The sequence below is a fragment of the Eumetopias jubatus genome, unplaced genomic scaffold (assembly GCF_037043125.1).
Source record: "Eumetopias jubatus isolate StellerSeaLion01/CBP00866 unplaced genomic scaffold, mEumJub1_p1.0 scaffold_12, whole genome shotgun sequence".
NCBI classification, from domain to species: Eukaryota; Metazoa; Chordata; class Mammalia; order Carnivora; family Otariidae; genus Eumetopias; species Eumetopias jubatus.
In genome coordinates this window covers 81,365,393-81,383,509 of record NW_028274818.1, presented here as the reverse complement: position 1 = coordinate 81,383,509, position 18,117 = coordinate 81,365,393, and the positions used below count along the sequence as shown (strand labels likewise).

The window sequence follows — 18,117 nt, the reverse complement described above, 5'->3', positions numbered from 1 at the left end:
AATGCTGCGTTTTTCTCTTGAACCAGGTTTTCACTAATGATAAAACAGAGGAATGTGTGAGGCTCACGAACCTGTATTTGTTTGCCAAGAACGTGCGGTCTTTACTTCATACTTACCACTACCAGCAGCTTTTTCTCCATGAGTTTTCCATGGCCTATACCAAGTATGTCGGAGAAACACTGCAACCCAAGACCTATGGCTACAGTAGCGTGGAAGAGCTCTTGGGAGCAATCCCTCAGGTGGGTATTCTCGGAGCTTCTTGGAGAGTGTCTTCCTGGAGAGCCCCAGGCTCACTCTCCTGAACACAGTCATGAAATGCTGCCAGGCTAATGAAATGGCAGGCACTTTGAAAAACGTACTGTTGGCATTAAAGGAATGATTCTAGCGTTGATTGTGCAAGTCTTTATTAAATCCGTATATGCCAGGTGAGTAAGTTGCAGCCCCTTCCTCAGAAAGGTGTCAGGTGATGGACAGGGCACCTGGCAGGTGACAAGGCAGTGTGGTCCGCGCAGCCCTCCATGGGTACCCTGAGGAGGGTCACGGGCAGGGCCCATGCCCAGGCTCGGGGTTTGTTCCAGAGCCGAGATGTCAGGGATTTATAGACGTGAACCATGTGATGAAGAGGGGACAGTCTGGGCAGAGGAGATTGCATAAGCAGATGCAAAGCAGTGACAAGTAGCGTGGAACATTGAGGGCATTAAAAACCAGGCCGGGCCTACCAGTGCAATGAGAGCTCACTTACAGAGGGCCTTGCTCCTCCGGGTGAGCAGAAGGACCTGGAGGAGAGAAGTGGGGAGCCTCAGGTTTGTGTGTGAAAAGCACCGGGTCACTGCTGTGTCCAGAGTAGCAGGGGGGGAGGAGGGAGCTTGGCGAGGACCCTTGCCATGGCTGGAGCCCAGGTGAGAGTGGTAACGGGACCGAACCCTCTTGAAAGTAATGCAAGAGGCAGTGAAGGACCCAGGGAGGCTGAGATTGGGACTCAGTGCAAATGCATGTGGCGGAGTTCTGGGAGCCAGGGGCCTCCGCTCCCACTCTGCTTGGCTGAGGAGTTGAAGAGAGGACTCTGTTTCAGGATTAGGACCAGGAGCTTAGTTTGAGGGGTCTGGAAGGTCCCCATTAGTTCTCTTAGGGTATATTTAGTTTCTGGAGAAAATGGGAAGGACTCTTGTGTGAGAACTGTCTCCTTCAACAGACCAGAACTGATGTTAGGGAGATGGTGTTTCTGAGAGCCCTAAAGAATATTTTTAAAGCTGAGTCTCACCATTTTTAGACTACACGTCTTCTTGTAAGGGGCGTGTCTCTGCCAGCTTCTATTACTTTAAAAGCTAAAGAAAGTATAGAAAAATTTTCCTTGGCATTAATTTCTAACTTCTAATATATTTAGGTCAGTGCAACAGGTCCCATTCTTCCTGGATTTAGGGTTTAATTCCCCTGCTTTTCCACTGCTTAACCAGTAGTATGTCTTGTGTGCAGGTGGTCTGGATAAAAGGACATGGTCATAAGAGAATTGTAGTGTTAAAAAATGACATGAAAAGTAAGTAAGCACCCGTCCCCTCCCTGCTTCAGAAATCCCGGTTCTCTCACTGACTTTTCCTTCTGACGGCTGCTCTTGGTCCTCCAGGTCGTTTGAGTTCACTCGGGCTCGCCCCCACCCATCCTGAAAACCAGCCCTCGGCCACAGAGTGCTTCCCGGAGGTGCCCAAGTCTCGCACAGCCATGGAACCCGAACTTGGAGCAGGCAGCGATGGTAAGCGAGGCACAAGACAGCCAAACTTGCGAAATTCTCGAAGAACTGGCGGGGGTGTGGGCTGGGAGTGGGTGGGGGCAAGGACCACAGTGGGCCGCCTTCATGTATTCTCCAAAGCAGTCTGGTGTTCGGTTGGTAACAGAAAAATGAGCCTGCATTTCAGAGCATTTTATGGTTCCTGGTTCAGGTTCTTGAAGGATGTTGACACCCCTGTAATGACAATATGTCAGCCCAGTTCAGACTTCAGAGGAAAAAGTTTTTCTGACATTTGTTAAGCAGTATTTTAAGACTATTGCAATAGGGTCAACTCTGCCGCACCCGGGGAGGGAGATGGAAGTCAACTGAGTACAAGGATGAACGGGGATGTTTTCATCAAGGAGCAGAGCGAGGGGAGAGGTGGGGGGGCACATCACCCAGGGGAAGACATCAGAGGTGGAGGAATGAGGGCCTTGGTCAGAGAGCAGGGGTGGGGAGTTCTGGAAGAACTGACTTCCCAAGATGCCTAAGACTGGGCTTGGTAAGGACCAGACAGACATGGAAGGCCAAGGTCAAGGCCTAGTGGAGAAGAGGACACAAAAGGGCCAGGTTCAAGCTGGATCGAGAGAGTCTTTGTCACAGGGCCTGCCTGGGAAAGACTTGGTAATAATGCATAAATAATACACAAAACAACATTGATCCACTCAGATTTTATGTGGAGCCTCCTTTTTAGATAGAAATCGACTGACTTGAGCTCTGTAGCAATTGTAACTTTATTGAAAGACTTTTGAATCCATTGTTGCATATGAGACTTTTATCTTTGTAGACTCTGTAAGTCACTAATTGGAAGTGTTACTGTGGCCTGTATGTGGAGGGCACATTTCACATTTTATAAAGCATGGGAATGGAGCTCCCCGCCCTCAGCTGTCAGCACAGCCTGCAGGGAAGTTACCTCCCATCTCCGAATGAGGGACCCAAGTTCCAGGAGGTTAAAGAGCTTAACCAGGATCATTTAGTGAGGGAGTGATAGAACTGGGGCCCATGTCTTAGGATTCAGAGCTTTTACTCATTTTAACTACTTTATACCCCTTCTAAGGACTTATTTCCTCTCTTTGGATGCTGATTGTGGAACCTTTTTTTTTTTTTTTTTTTTTTTTTGGCTTCTGCCCCTTGGGGCATTGCTGTTCCTGAGAACACAAATCAGGAGATCCTGGCTTGTGGCATTTCATTTACCAAAGAGTGATCCAGACCTTTCTGTTAATGGCTTTGTTGTTGTTGTTAACCTTGAGTTCTTGAGTACTTCCTGGCCTTTTTCATCTTGAAGGCTGAGACAGAAAGCCTCAGGCACAGACTTGTGATAGACTGCTGTCCTGAGTCAAGCCCCGGCCTGCCTTCTCTGTCCAGGGCCCCACCAGACAGAGCAGGAGCTTCTGCGCCTGACCAACGACTCCCCTGTGGACCTTCTGTGTGCACCCGTCCCTTCGTGCCTGCCGTCCCCTCAGCTGAGACCAGATCCTGTCATCCTCCAATCTGCTGATCTCATTCAGTTTGAGGAACACCCTCAAGAGCCTTCTGGTAGGATGCACTGTGTGGTTGCGGGGATTTTCTCTGGGTTAAAAAATTAAAGCACAATGCCAGTAAGGGAAAAGTTTGACGGAGGTGGGGAGAAGCTATATTTTCAGGCACAAGTATACCTGCGCCGATTATTCACGACCCTCTCTTCAGTCAGTTTTCCTGCAAAGCTGGGTTCACAGCCCGGGGTGGCTTGGGGAGCCTCCAGCCCGGGAACAACAGTGGGTCTGGAAGGATGACTCAGCTGGGCCGTGAAGCCCACGGACGCATGTGTGGAGGGCTTCCCGGGCTTGTGTTGCCTGCCTGCGTAAAGGTGCAGCAGCTCGCGGGCATACCCGGTGCCCCGCGTGCGTGCACGGCAGCTCTGGTCCGGCCTAGAGGTGAATGATGGCTCTAGGTCGGGGCCTCGTGAGGGATATGAGCGGGGGAGGGAGGGCCGTCTGTGACTTGAGCTCTGGGCCCTGCACAGGGAGCTGAGGAGGGACTGGAAGCTAGCTGCGGCGAGCACCGATCTGGTGCTGGCCCCGAACTTGGGCTCCCAGACACGCTCACACCTCATCCCCACCGCAGCCCTGCAGGGCGGGCGACGGAGGGCGCGGCTTGGCCTGCCACCAGAGACCACGCTGGCCCCAGGCTGCCGGACTGGAAGTGGCCGAGCTGAGATTTGAACCCCAGGCCCCTTGTCTTGCTGTATCACCTGACTTCCGGAGAGGTGGCCCATCTGCTCTGTCGAGGCACCTTCCCTGTCGCCTTCGTCTGCCACAAGGGTTTTTCTCCACTCTGCTTACTGTTTCCAGGGGGAAGCCAGGGACAGCCTCGTGTTGCCCAGTGAAAGAACTGAGGCTGTTTATCGGGAGAGTAGGAGGTAGGGAAACCTTCTGCCACTGGAAGATGTAACGTGTGACAGAAGCAGGAGTGTACCCCTCTGGGAGGCACGGCGGGAGCCGGCGGGAGCCGGATAGCAGTGCGCCCGTAGGGTTGCAGCTTTGGTGCATTTCGTCTGCAGCAGGCCCAGTACTCGGGGCTCGGCCAGAGAAAGAGCAGCCTGTAAACACTGAAGGAAAAATGGCTGTGTTTCACTGCCTCTGTGCACTTCTCTCCCTGTCTCTGCCCGCCTTAGATCCACGCAGGGCACAGCCCTCCGTGAGCGGAACGTGCCGGGGCTTCCGGACACTGAGGCCCCTCCTCGTGGGAAAGTCTTTAGATCCCATGAGGCTCATGGGTCTTTAACGACCTGACACAGTGAATGGGCAGAGAATCAAACTGGGGAAAAAATGCTTCTGCACCGTTGCCCATTGAGTTATAACCCAAAGTGAAGCTTTCTAAAACTTTGTAATCCCAGGGAGAGAGAGCTGAGGCGCCATTTATTTATAAATATCTGACTCACGTGACGTGTTGGCCACATAGCTGATATGTAAATTGCAGCATGGGCGTGATGTTTGGTGGGTGATTTTTAAAAATATTTTTTGAGATGATAACAAGGGAGAAACCCCACACGTCTTACAGGTCCTAGAACTGAATGTGTTTGCTTTTTGGTGTTTACAGAAATTATGATTTTAAACCAAGAAGAGAACATTGAAATTCCAGTACCAGTAAAGAACAACAGCCCAGCCTCGGACTCCAGCTTCTCTGGCATCTCAGCAGCTGTCCCAGTGCCTCCCTGCCCCTCCTCAGAAACCTCAGAGTCACTGCCCAGCAAGGACCCCGTGGAAAGCCCAGCCAAAAAGCAACCCAAAAATAGAGTAAAATTGGCAGCCAATTTTTCCTTTGCACCTATAACCAAGCTTTGACTCGCGTTTTGAACATAGAATTAGGATGGGGAAACACTGTCTGATTCTGCACACAAAAGTGGGTTCGAAAAACACAGCCTTTTCTGTTTGAATGCAAACCCCCTAGAAGCCAGTTCATCTTCAGATGTATCCCATAATGTTTGGTTTCTTTTACATTGAACACAGCTTTAGAGCTGAAGTGTTTCTTTCTTTTGCTCCTCCCCTAATTATTTGGAAAAAACAAACCAAAACAACAACAACAACAAAAACCCAAAAACTTCCTGGCATTTGTTAAGGAATCCTTAATATATCTTACCAAATTTTTCTTAATTATTCTAAAGTGTAATGGTGTTCTGTAAGGAGAAAGCAGTGAGACCTCAGCTAGAAGGGAGTGGTTTTACTGCCATTAAAGCCACATCCGTGGTAGAATCTTACATGTAGCATAAGATAGCCTCTCAGCCTTTGCTTACTGATGTCTCCAGACAGTACAAATCAAGTGCATGGTGTGTGATACCGCAGAGCCGGCTCCGCGTCCCTGCGCGTTCCCACATGGAAGCGGAAGGGCGGGCGAGGTGGGGAGAATGTATTTTCCGGTTGGATATGAAGCTTCCTGGCTTCCATGTGACTTGTAAGCGTGCCTTGTTTGTTCTATTGAACTATGTCTGTAGTTGACAGATGTGGCTTCATCACAAATTTTTTTAACACTGTTTCCGCTTCGGGGTGCCATGTAGGAGCTTTCTAGAAAGTTGAGGATGTTTTAAGCTTCCCTTTTATGTTACGTTCCAGTGTGATATGGATTAGGTTAAGGAAAAGGAGATGGTCTTGGTGTCATGAATTTAAAGTCAGCATTTGAATTCCAGCACACAGTATTGTGTGTCGAACGGCAATGTTGGGAAGAGAGTCTGATTTTCTAAAATATGCATGAAATGCATAAATTACAAATCAGAGCTGAGGGGCGAGGTGCTTTAACAGGAGCAATACCGATACTCTTTCCACTAGGAAGAGACAGAAATTCAATCTCTACGTGTGAAGGCCAAGGTTGATCATCTTAACCTTGTATTTGTAATTTTAAAACCTGGTTTGGGTAGCTGGGAAGCTTTATGTGTGAGTGTGTGTGTGGCGGGGGGGGGGCTCAGTGTCTTTTAATAGTGTCTGCTTTTACTGTTATTTCTCGCTGTTGGAAGCATGTTTGGTTTTTTTGTGGTGTCTGATGTTGGCATTTGGGAAAAGCCAGCCTTTGAGGGAGCACTGCCCTGTGGAATGACCTTCGCCTCGAGGTGGCGGAGGCATCCAGTGACGGGTGGTCTCTCACCCCTCTTGGAGAAACCTGACATTTACAATGGGTTGTATTTGTTGGGCAAAAAGGCGGATTCGTTCATAGAGCAGAAAGAACCTGTTGGCATAAGGTCTTCCACTACTGAGATGGTTTCTTTTGGGGGAAATGTTTATATTTTGTAATTTCTAGAAAGCCAGAAAATGGGCTCTGATTTCATAGCCAGCATTTTGATAAAATGCCACAAAACAAGGGCTCCAGAGAGATTTTTACAAGTCGGGTTTTTGTTCCCCAAAATCTTTAAAATGAAGCCATTGGTTCCCAATTCTCCACACATGGCCCCAGTCGAGATGGAACAACCCTGGAAAAGCTTGCAAGCAGTATGGCCCTCTGCGAAGCCTCTCCAAATGAAGGCATTTCTCCTACAGACATAGTACGGCAGGAAGTCAAATGCAGATGTCCAATTTTTTTTTTTTTTTAAGAATCTTTTAACCAGTGTGAGAAAGTTGGTGTCGAGAACCTCAGTTGCCTTATTCTGAGACTTAAGGCTGAGTTTGCACTCTTGGACTTTAGTTTTGCTCACCTAGGGCAGGATTGACTTTAAAAACGTCAGAGGTACCATTACAAGTCACGAGGAACAGTCTCAGAGCAGTTTCTTTGGGCAACCATCAAAGAAGAGCCTGCAGGTGTGCACTGTCGTGGGAGTATGGTCAAACCCAACCGTTCGCTGGAGTCGCCAGCCAGTGTGGGATGCGTGTGTGACTCTAACCGTCGCTGTTGGAAGATGAGAGAATAAATACAGCGTGAGCTTGTTGTGTCCCTGATGTACTCCACAACGGCCAGTCTGATTGCTATCTATTTTTTTATCCAGAGGCTTAATGAAATGATGTATGAGAATTAAGACAAAGAAATTATTTCTGGGTGGTAAGATTTACCAGATTAGATATATCTGTTTAAAGAAAAAGAAAAAAAGTTCACCACAACCCCCTTTCCCATCTTGCACTGTTTCGGATCGGGCTTGGGGGAAGAGATGTTTTTCTTAACTGTCTACTTTGTTTGAACACTTTTTTTGTGGTTCAAGTGCTGTTTTGTGTGTTGGGACCAAACAGTTGTCAATAAACTTTACAAAGCAAGCATCTAATTTGAGTCTTCCAAGTGCTGTGTTATTTGTCTGAGGGGAGGGGTGAGAAGCCAGTCCAGTCCTCTCCTCTTTTCACGTTGGGTTCCCCCAACTTCTCACCCCTTCTGAAAATCCAGTTGTTGGGGAGAGTGAAGTAATCTGACATTCTCGGGGGCCCTTCTCACTTAGCCTGCAGCCCCAGCGGGTGTCTCTCTGTACTGCCTGCCCCCCTCATGGTTAGGGCCCTCCGAGGTTTCCAGCCGAGTTCCAGTGTATAATCACATGTGGGGCAAATACAGTAACCACAAACCCCTCTGGTTAGAAACCTGAGATAATCCCTCAGATCTCTCTCCCCATGAGAGAAATCCATTTTGCAGTCTACCTTGTTTTTGGTCACTGCCTGGCATGCTTTTCCAGTAAGTGCATTTGGAAAAGACTTCTTTCACAGATTCCACGGTGAAACCCTTCCCCTAAGACCACCGTGACACCCGCCCCCCACCCCCTTGCAAGAATCTAAAAGGACCTAGAAGACACTTGAATGTTGGGGTGAATTGCTTCTTCATGAAGTGCCATTTTTAAAATTCCACCACTAAACAGCTCTTAAAAACCTTTGGCAGTCCTTTCCAAACATCTCTCATGCTAGCAGATCTTTGCAGAAAACCTTGAGCCCCTATTGAGCGACACGGGGATGTTCTGTAGGTCTGGACTGGGATTTGCAGCAGGGCATCCGCATTTCTCTCTCTGTTTCTCTTGTGGTCTGGAGGTGGTAGCTTTGAAGATGGCCAGCTGAATGAAGGCGCACCTGTCCATGCAGAGGAGACGGGTGCCGACATCTAGAACCTGGCTCCTGATGCTTCACCCTAGCTGTTCCCTCCACCATGAGGAGCATGGTGCTCTGGGATGTCTGTCCTCTGCTTTCTAGCAGCTTCACATGGGCAGAGACCCAGTCATGGCTCAGAAGCATCCCCGCTGCCTCCCCCACCAATGGGCTTGCTCCGTGGATTGGGACAGGTCACATGTTGGCTCTGGGACTGCGAGAGGAGCAGGCACCCTGACTCACTGCCCCATAAACCGGCGGTCGGCGTGGTCCCACCACTGCCTTGCGAGACCTGCACCACCTGACGGCACACTCCCGCGGTAGCCGGCCAGTCTCCGGGCTGCTGCTGTGTTAACAGCATCGGTGTCACCGCATGCCACTCTTTGGGGACAGACTGAGCCCATTTGCTTGTTTGCATTGATACTTTCCCAGGAAAGTTCTAGTCTCTCCCTGGGAGGAAGGCAGCCCTGGGAAATAGGAGGAAGCAGCTGCTTGCCTTTGGGACAGGGTCAGCAAATTATGGAAATGGCAACAAAGAGAGAAGCCCTCACTTCTCAGGTGCCCCGGGCCAGGAGCCTAGAAGATCTCAGCTCTGAAATAGAGGACCAAGACCTTCCTCAGCGAGACGAGGAGAAGAATTCACATTTTCTGGGAAGGAAGCACTTGGAAATGGGGGACTCCAAGCACAGAGAAGGTGAGTGGAAGCTCAGTAGCCACTGCCACAGTGTGAAGAAGCCAGGAGCTGCTGCAGCAGTCAAGGGCAGAGTGGCGCCATCTCCGACCGCTGCAGGCAGCTCATGGGAAGGCCTCTGCTTCCACCTCTGCCCGGAAGCCCTCCCGGCTAGACTGCAGGGCCTGGCACGGGAGAACCCCCACTCCCACCTTCCCCCGCCTTCTCCCTCAGAGTTTCTGATGTCGCTCACAGTGAATGCAGACAAGCCTGCCCACGGGCCTGCAGGGCCCCCGCCCTCCGTGTTAGCAGCCTCTGAATCTGGTGTGGGGCCCGGGTGCGCAATCAGGAAAGACCTCTCCGTTCTCGAGTAGAATCCCTGTTTCGCTGCCCTACGTGAGGAGGATAATAGGGTTTTACACATGGACTCTGAGTCCTGACCCCTGCCAACCTCCCGCATCTCCCCTCTGTTCTGAGTGAGGGCCCCAGGTTTTGTTGGCCGTCATCTGGAAGCCACCTGTAAATCCTGGAGGCCATCCACAGGTCCCTGCCACATGGGCCTCCCTCAAAATGGCAGCTTAGCTCATCAAACCCATGAGGAGAATCTCCAGTCCGTTGAGAGCGAGCCCCACAGAATGTAACCGAACCAAGGGAGCGGCTTCCCATGGTCCTTGCCAATGTCCATCAGGTGGAAGCCAGCCACAGGCTCCCACACGATCCTGGAGGGAATGACTGGGGAGGAAGGAAAGGAGTCCCGGGCTAAACCCGCTGAGGGTCAGCGGTCAAGTTTCAAAGCGGCAAGAGCCCCTGATAGACCCACTTGCGGTCCACCCATCTTCCACGTCCTAGCGCCGAGGTTTCCAGATGGGAATGGGAGGCCACGGAGGCTGAGCAGAGAACCACCCCCTCTGACCCAGCCAGTAATTCTGGGCTGGCCATGTGACCATTAAAAAACAGGATAACAGGCCCAAAATTGAATTTCTGATGCTAAGCTCCATGTCAGCACACCAAGACGTGACTACAATTTCAGCGCTCCCAGAAATGGAATCCTAAACCAATCAATCAGGAATAGTCTGATCAGCACTAGCCAGGTAATGGGCCTATCAGACCCCTGTCCTCCCCTAAAGGAAGGTGGCCTTGTGATAGCCAACCTGCTTCTGTGCCTAGTATAACTTCCGGTTCCTGCTCCCTCCTGCGTGTGAGAGAGCCTTCCTCTCCATTCCACTGGTACTGCCTGATTCGAATTGATTTTTGCTCAAGTAAACTTAATATTTTTAAAAAAGATTTTATTTATTAGAGAGCGAGAGCGTGCAAGCAAGGGGAGCAGCACGCAGAGGCATAGGGAGAAACAGGCTTCCTGTCAAGCAGGGAGCCCAATGCGGGTCTCGATCCCAGGACCTGGGGATCATGACCCAAGCTGAAGGCAGACGCTTAACCGTCTGAGCCACCCAGGCGCCCCTAAACTTAACATTTTTAATATGCCTCAGTTTATCTTTATCTTTTACCATGACGCAGGCCAGGCCTGGCAGACCCTGTGCTGGGGTCCGGGAGACCCCGAGGAGGACGAGTGCCTGGAGCTGTTGCTGTGAGCCTCACCGGGAGACTCTGCCCAGGATAAAGCCCTGGAGGGAGGCGGGCGGAGAGGCAGACAACCACGGAGTCCAGGTGACAGTGCTTGAACCCCTGGACTCAAGGGTACCCCACACCTCGGCCCAGGAGCCAGGAGATGCTCTGATGTTTTGGCCTCTTTGGCTTCAGTTTTGGTTACTTATGACCAGAGCATCCCACTGCAGAGCTCCAGCTCCACATGGGGGGTAGGGGGAGTAGGGGGACAGCAGGGGCCACTGAGAGTTCCTGACAGCCTCCCGTGGTCTCCTGTCCCCACCCCAGCCTCACCTCCTCCAACTCCTCTCCGTGCTGCATCTTGCTGCAGAAGTGCGTCCTTCTTTAGGGACATCCCTGAACCCCAGCGTCCAGTAGCTGCCCCCTCCCACGCTCCCGTGGCCTCTGTGCTTACCACCATTCCAATGGGACAGAAAGTCCACAACTGTTCATCAAAACCCAAACCCACCGCAGCTGCCCCTCCTGTGGGCGGAGGGGCAGTGAGCCACCTTATCAATAGAGAAATAAACCTTGGTGGGGAGAGTGGGCCCTGGGGCCCGGAGTCAGGCTAGCATGAAGGCCGGAGGGAGCTGCATTGTTCCAATAAAGTGGGAGGGTAATTGCTCACAAGGAGGCCCCGGGACAGAGGTGAGCCCTTTGGTGGCTGGTAGCAAAGCGGGTGGGAATAGGAGCAGTCAGTCTTCACTGGTGTGTGTGGCTGTGATGTGAACCCACATCCACCTCCATACACATTCGGGAAGGTTGGCTTCCTGTCCCGAGGCTTCGGGCAGCTTGGTTTCTGTGGTGAGTGAGGAAAGGAGGTGAGTTCCACGTCGGACTTGGTGGGAGGAGGGAGGGGACAGCTGTGGGAAGGGATGTGAGGGGTGTGCAGAGCTAGTGGGGGCACAGTCCAGCTCATGTGTGACCAGGGTGGGGGGGCGTAAGCCCCCGGGAAGGTGCGGACACCTTGGGGAAGCATGTGCAATGGGGCTCCAACTGACATTCAGGTTACAGTAACTTTTGTCACAGCAGCCTGTTCACGTGTCTGCTCACTGTCGGCTTCATGAAGGCAGGACCCAGCGGGTGTCACTCACCCTCTCTGCCCCAGGCCTTCCAGAACCATAGCAAGGCTTGAGCAGCCTTCTGATCTCGCAGCTTCTTCCCTTCAGCTGTGGCCAATAATAACCCACTCTTCTCAGTGCGTTATCTACCACGTGCATTGTTCTAAGCCCATCCCGCACAGCTGATGTCTCGTTAATGCCCCAGTGTTCTCTCCGTCTTACAGGTCTGGACACTGAGGTGCACAGAGGGGCAGAGATCCCCCAGGATCACCCAGGGAGAGCTTCAGCTGGGATTTTCACCCAGGCAGGCTGACTCCAAGCCGAAGCCCTTCATCACCTAGATTGCTTTCCTTTTTGCTAATCCTGCTGGTCAGTGGGTTTTGTTCGGGTTTACTGCCGTTGAGGAGGCCTCCCTCCCCTCCTCCCCCGCACCTCGCTCCTGTTGGATGTCCATCTCCCTCACTAGAAGGTAAGTTGCAGGAAGGCAGGACCCTCTCTGTCTGGTTCATCTGTGTTCCCTGGTACCCACCATGTGCTCCATTCCCTGGTGGAATTAAACACGGGAACGGATGGAAAAATGACCTGACCTTTGTTCCTCAGCCAGCTTCCCTATGTGTCTTGCCCCAGCGCAGGACGCCCACCCAGCTGTCCTGTGGTTGGTGGCAGGTATCTGAGCCTTGCTGCTGGCAGTGGGCCCATTCTAACTGCTTCTTCTCAAGCTGTATTGGAGCTGAGCTGGTACATTCCCACAGCTCAGGGCTGCCCAGCAACCATGGAGCAGAGAGGTTTAGAAGAGGCTCAGCTGCTGCAGGCATGGCCAAGGCTCACCTCCATTCGAGGACAGCTCAACCGGGAATGGGGTGCGAGGCTGCTGGGCTTAGAAATGAGAAATAAACACACTGAGCCCGACTGGCACCCTGCTCTCAGACTCAGGTCCCAGCTCTCCCACGGACATCCTGTGTGACCTTGGGCTAATCACTTCCCCTTGCTGAGCCTCAGTTTCCCCAGCTGCCACATGGAAGTGATGACCTCTCCCCCACTGTGATGGAACAGTGGGTGAGGGGCCACTCTCCTGCCCGATGCATCTGGCTGCTGGGCCAGCACCTCGCTGAAACCGCTCACACCAACCCCATCCTATTGCAGTGTCCCCTGGGCCCTTTTCACAAAGTTCTGAAGGCCACATGATGTCTGGGTCAAGTTGGATGCTGCAGAACACCCGCTCCTTGACACCGCCAGGTGTTCCTTCTTCCTCCCCAGCTGCTGCTCCTGTTTGCTCCCTTAAAAGATGGTGTGAACAAGGGTGAGAAGCCGGAGGAACCGGGAGGAAGGAGGTGGGGAAGGCCCTGGAGGTGCTGACTCACCAGGCCCCAGCCCCAGGCCTTGACCATGAGGGTGGGGGGCAGGTGCAGGAGAGCTGGAAAACAGCCAGATCTGCACATTAGGAAGGTCCTTTTGGCTTCAGCAGGGTGCACAGATAGATCAGAGAAAGAATTGGCAGGGAATCCGAGAAGTTCTTGGCACAGGGAATAATGTATGAGGGCCCAGGAGGGGGGCCAACAGACCGCATAGCCCGAAGAACCATAAAATCCCAAGAAAGCTTTGGTGCCCCCCGCAAAAGGCGAGCGGATGCGATGAGGGCAGGGATGTAGGGAGGGCCAGGTCCAGAGAGCCTTTTCATCCACATGAGAGAACCTGGATTTCAACCAAAAGGTGTAGGCACCGTTTTAAAGAAGGGAATGACAACTAGGTTTGTGTTATTCAGAAAAGCAGCCAGCCACCGTGTGGAGCGTGACCAGGTGCTAAAGGAGGCCAGTTCAGAGCAAAAGGTGATGGTGGTTACACTGGGGGCATGGTGGTATGCACAGACTCTAGGGAAACTCAGTTTTCTAAAGCTAAAGACTTAGCAGTTGGGTGGATGTGTGGAGGAATAAACGAGCCGAGGTCACGTCCTAGGATAATCTTTCTTGAGATGGGAAACTGCAGGGGAAGCTGAGGCAGTTTAGGATGGGGGTTGGCCAACTTTTTCTTAAAGGGCCGGTGTAAATATTTTAGGATTTGCCAGCCATGGGGTCTCTGTCACAGGTATTCAACTCTGCTGCTGTACCCCGCAAAGCAGCTGGAGACAATACATACACAAATGCTCTTGGTTACCTGCCAGTAAAACTCAATTTAGATAAACGGGTGATGGGACTGTTCACTGGCCCCTGGTTTAGGATATGTCACATTTGATGTGCCTTCTCTGGTTCCAAATGGACAGTCTAGGAAGCAGTCGGGGAAGTGGGTCCGAGTACAAGAGAAAGGTCTATTCTAGGTGAAGGAGGGAATCCAGGAGCAGCCGGGTGCAAGGGCCTTCTACGGCCAGGAGTGGGGAAGAGCAGAATGCTGAGGGCCAGGCCCTGAGGTCAAGTAAGAGAGAATGGAGACTGGAGAGAGGTCTTCCTGGGTGGTGGAAGGTTCACCTCGAGATGGGGCACGTTGGCAGTGTCATAACTGGGCCATAACATACCCCACAGAGCTAGCGTGAGGGTTGACTGTGTGGATGGGATATAAATGTGGGGTGCCAGAATATGCCACCCCAAGAAATGCCCCTTTGGCTTATGGATTATTTCCGAGCTAAAGGCCCTTGAGAACCAACAAGTGCAGAGAAAGCTCTTCTTTTATAAAGGCAATCTCCCTTTATAAAGGAAATTTCCATTCATAAAAGATGTCTCCCTCTCCGAAGTCTCATCAGTGGAGAAGGCAGGTTTTAACATCTGCATAACAAATCTAACCACACAACACTTGTTTACCATACTTTTTCTGCCCCTCTCCCCATAACTTACTACCTTATCGGAAACCCAAAACCCCTTTTCCTTTTAGTTCAGATGGTAGGTGGGTTCAAGTTCTAAGCACCTCTTTGGGTTGTTCATTGCCTAGTGCTCCCACATGGACTTGTGCAGTGCCCGTGTTCATACACTCCTACTTGTTTTTCTCTTGGTCTTCTGTCGTTGGCCCATCTCACTGAAAGGACTCCAGCTGGAGGACATGAGATGGGTAAAGAAAAGAATTTTTCCTTATCCACATAACCACATGATGACATCCCCGGTCAGAGGGGTCAGGGATAAAAGAGTGACAGAAACCAGATTTAAATAGGGTGAGGATGGGACTAGAGATGAGAGAATGAAGACGGCAAGATGGGGGACAATTCTCAACATGTAAAGCTATGAAGATGGACAGAGAGATGGTGGCTGCAGGGGAAGATGGAATGGAGTGCTAGTTGGTTGGTTGGTTGGTTGGTAATGGGAGAGATTTGTTTCAGTTCTGACAGGGAAAGAAAGACCTTTTGAGACTACAGGAGAAGGGATGGATTAATGATGATTCCAACAACAACCCATAGGGCGTTGCTCAAAGGACTTGGGAAAACTTCATCTGTACGGTGGAAGTGATGAGAACATCTGCCTCTGGGGTTGATGTGAGGAGCTACAGAGAAAATGCACACGTGGCTCTTAGTAAATGTTTCTCCTGTTGTATCTTTTCTGCTCCAGCTTCCAAAATGAGTGAGTCTGGGTCTGCAAGGTTTCCTGGCTCTGATGGCAGCCCCAGTGATCCAGGAACATCTTGAATTATTACTTTCTTCTCTTCTTGTGTGAAAGCCTGAATAAATGGTGGGGATTTTTGTTTGTTTAAAACGAATCAATAGAAATAACAGGAACATAAATTAGGTGTACCCCAGGGCTCAGGGGATGTACTAGAGGCAGGATTTTTATGAGGGTTTCGATCTCCTTTGGCTCATTGGATCAGTGAGTGACTGCTCTCTCATTGGTCTGAAGTCAAGCCTTCCAGACCCATGTTTTCTACAAAGAAGAGTGGCAGACCCTTTGCAGCCTGGGTTTTTATTGCAAGAGTGGGAAGCATCTGTGGAGTGGCTTGAAGAGCATTCCCCTCCCCGCCCCCCGCCAAAATTCATGTCTACTTGCTATCTTAGGATGTGACCTCATTTGGAAATAGGGTCTTTGCAGAAGTCATTAAGCTAAGGATCTACAGGAAAGCATCGTGGGTTTAAGGTGCACCTTATAAGAAGAGGATAGGACACAGACACACACACACACAGGACAAAATCATGTGAAGACAGAAGTGGAAACTGGGGTGATGAAGCCAAGGAATGCCAAGGATTGCCAGGAGCCACCAGGAGCTGGAAGCAGTGAAGAATTCTTCCCTAGAGCCTCCAGAGGGAGCGAGGCTCTGCCAACACCTTGATTTCAGACCTCTGGCTTCTGGAACTGTGAGAGGGTACATTTGTGTTGTTTTAAGCCATCCTGGTTGAGGTACCATGTTATGGGAGTGTCCTGGGAAGCTCACAGAGTCTGGCTTCATGCTTGGTGTAGGACAGAGAAGGAGGCCATGGGGTCCCCTAAGGCCAGTGTGGTGGCCTTAGGGGCAGTGGCCAAAGACAGCCTCTTCTGCTTCAGAGTGGCAGGAAGTGATGTGCAGGCCAAAGCTCAAACTGAGGCACAAATACATCTGAGACAATGGGAGGGATTGACGGTGTGCTGCCCACTGCGGGGGAAGCATGGAACCCAAGGCTCCGGGGTCCTCAGTCAGAAATATTTTGTGTCAACTGCAAAGCTGCTGTGACTTGAAAGACCTTCAGATTCACTTTTGATTTACAAATATTTTTGAAAAAGGTGACCCTAAGAACTTTATTTTTATCTTAAGGAAAAATCAGAAATTCAGATGAAGCTCTGTCCCCCAGGGTATTTATCTTGACTTTTTTTTTTTTTTTAAGATTTTATTTATTTGAGAAAGAGCACGAGCACGGGAAGAGCAGAGGGAGAAAGACAAGCAGACTCCACACTGAGCATGGAGCCCAACGTGGGGCTCAATCCCAGGACCCCAGTATAATGACCTGAGCCGAAATCCAAGAGTCGGACACCCAACCGAGCCACCCAGGTACCGTGACATTCTTGATAATACTGAAAAAGTAAAAACAGCCTAAATGTCCGATAGTAAGGAAAGGGTTAGTTAGATTATGGCGTAGCCACAAGATGGATTACTAAGCAGCCATCGCAGATATTTGTGAAGAGTGTTTAATGTTACAAAGAGCTCTTAATGATGTGCGAAAATGATAGTGATATAACGCTCAAAGAAAAAAACTGGTTATAAAATGGTACAATATGATGCCGATTGTGGAAAAAAAACAACAAAAAAAACACATGAAAGGAAATCTGCCAAAAGGGCAATGTGGTCTCGAGTTGGAAAATTTGTGGGAGATACAAACAGAAAACAAGAAACTTCTTTATACTTTCTATACTTTTAAAAGGTTTACTGGGTACATGGATGACTTCTATAATCAAGAAAAAAGATAAAAAAAAAAACGTTAAAAATGCTGTGTACATGGTTTCCATTTTTATTTTCTCCGATGGATGATTGCACATCAGTGAATCTTGAGTTACGCTAACTACGTTAGGCCGGTCACGACACACACACATACAGAGAGGTCACACGGGCTGTGCCGAGCTGGCTGTAGCAAATGTACATCAAGTTACACAGGTGGAATTATTAGGCTGATTAAAATACACCACCAAACGATGGGACACAGTTGGGTCAGGCCACCTCTCCCGCCCGCCACTGCTGTTTCCGGAGGTCTGTGTGTTAAGCTGGTGAGTGGTGTCCTGCTGGCACTCGCTCCAGTGGCCCCCAGTGGGTGGAGAGCGCCTGAATCAGCATCTGCTCTGGGTCCCCTTCTCATCTGCCCATGCCTGGTGTTGGAGCCTCCAGCTCTCCACTACCTCTTCTGAGCACCGGTTGTGCTCCAGCCCAGGCCCTCATCCCCACTGTGCTCCACACACCTGGGGCAGACATTGCAAGGGAAGGAAGAGCCAAGAGCGAATGGACACACTTCTGATGTGAACTGTGCCCAAACACAGGAGGGGAGGAAGCAGGAGACATAACCACACCACCACACACAAGCTCAGTCTTTACAGATGGGCCCTCGTGTCTCCAAGATGCATGGGCTGCGTGGAGCCCTCCAGAGCACAGCCCCTGGGAGAGGACAGATGGGGGACAGGAGCTGTGCCCATCTGGGGCAGGCCTGATAGCAGAGCTAGAAGGGTGGATGGGGGATGTGTCCAACATGGTGCTAGATTGTTGAAAAGTCACGACTATACACACCTGGGGATCATGCCCCTCTCCCAGTTCATTCGCACAGTGGGTTAGATATAGATAGATAGAAGTGGAGATACACTTTTTCAAGGGAGGACCTTTCCTGGTGGTTGGATAAACAGTGAGACAGACTCCTGGGTTTGGCATGCTCTGGGGGGGGCCATGCGACGGTGAGGGACTCCCTATTGCTACACTCTGTACAGGGCGGCCGGGCCTGCCCGCCACGCCCACGGCCCCTGGCGGCAGTCACAGGCTTGCCTTCAACCCCTTCCGCCTTGGAGAGCTCTTGGGCCCCGGTGAAATGGGGGCTATGAAGACAAGAGGGTGGGGGGGGGTCCCCGTGGCCCTGGGGGCACCCCACGTGGGAGG

The 18,117-nt window shown here is 51.0% G+C and overlaps 1 protein-coding gene across 4 annotated transcripts in view; it reads left to right on the top strand.

Annotated features, from left to right (window-relative positions):
* Positions 1-7,478, top strand: part of MARF1 (meiosis regulator and mRNA stability factor 1) — a 41,561-nt gene extending 34,083 nt beyond the window's left edge. For all 4 annotated transcript variants that reach the window (XM_028117466.2, XM_028117465.2, XM_028117463.2 and 1 more), the window contains 5 exons: positions 27-239; positions 1,474-1,534; positions 1,622-1,747; positions 3,128-3,298; positions 4,841-7,478. In XM_028117466.2, coding sequence (XP_027973267.1) covers positions 27-239; positions 1,474-1,534; positions 1,622-1,747; positions 3,128-3,298; positions 4,841-5,085 — 816 coding nt within the window. In that variant the 3' untranslated portion in view covers positions 5,086-7,478. The remainder of the gene's footprint in view (positions 1-26; positions 240-1,473; positions 1,535-1,621; positions 1,748-3,127; positions 3,299-4,840) is intronic.
* The last annotated feature ends 10,639 nt before the right edge of the window (positions 7,479-18,117 follow it).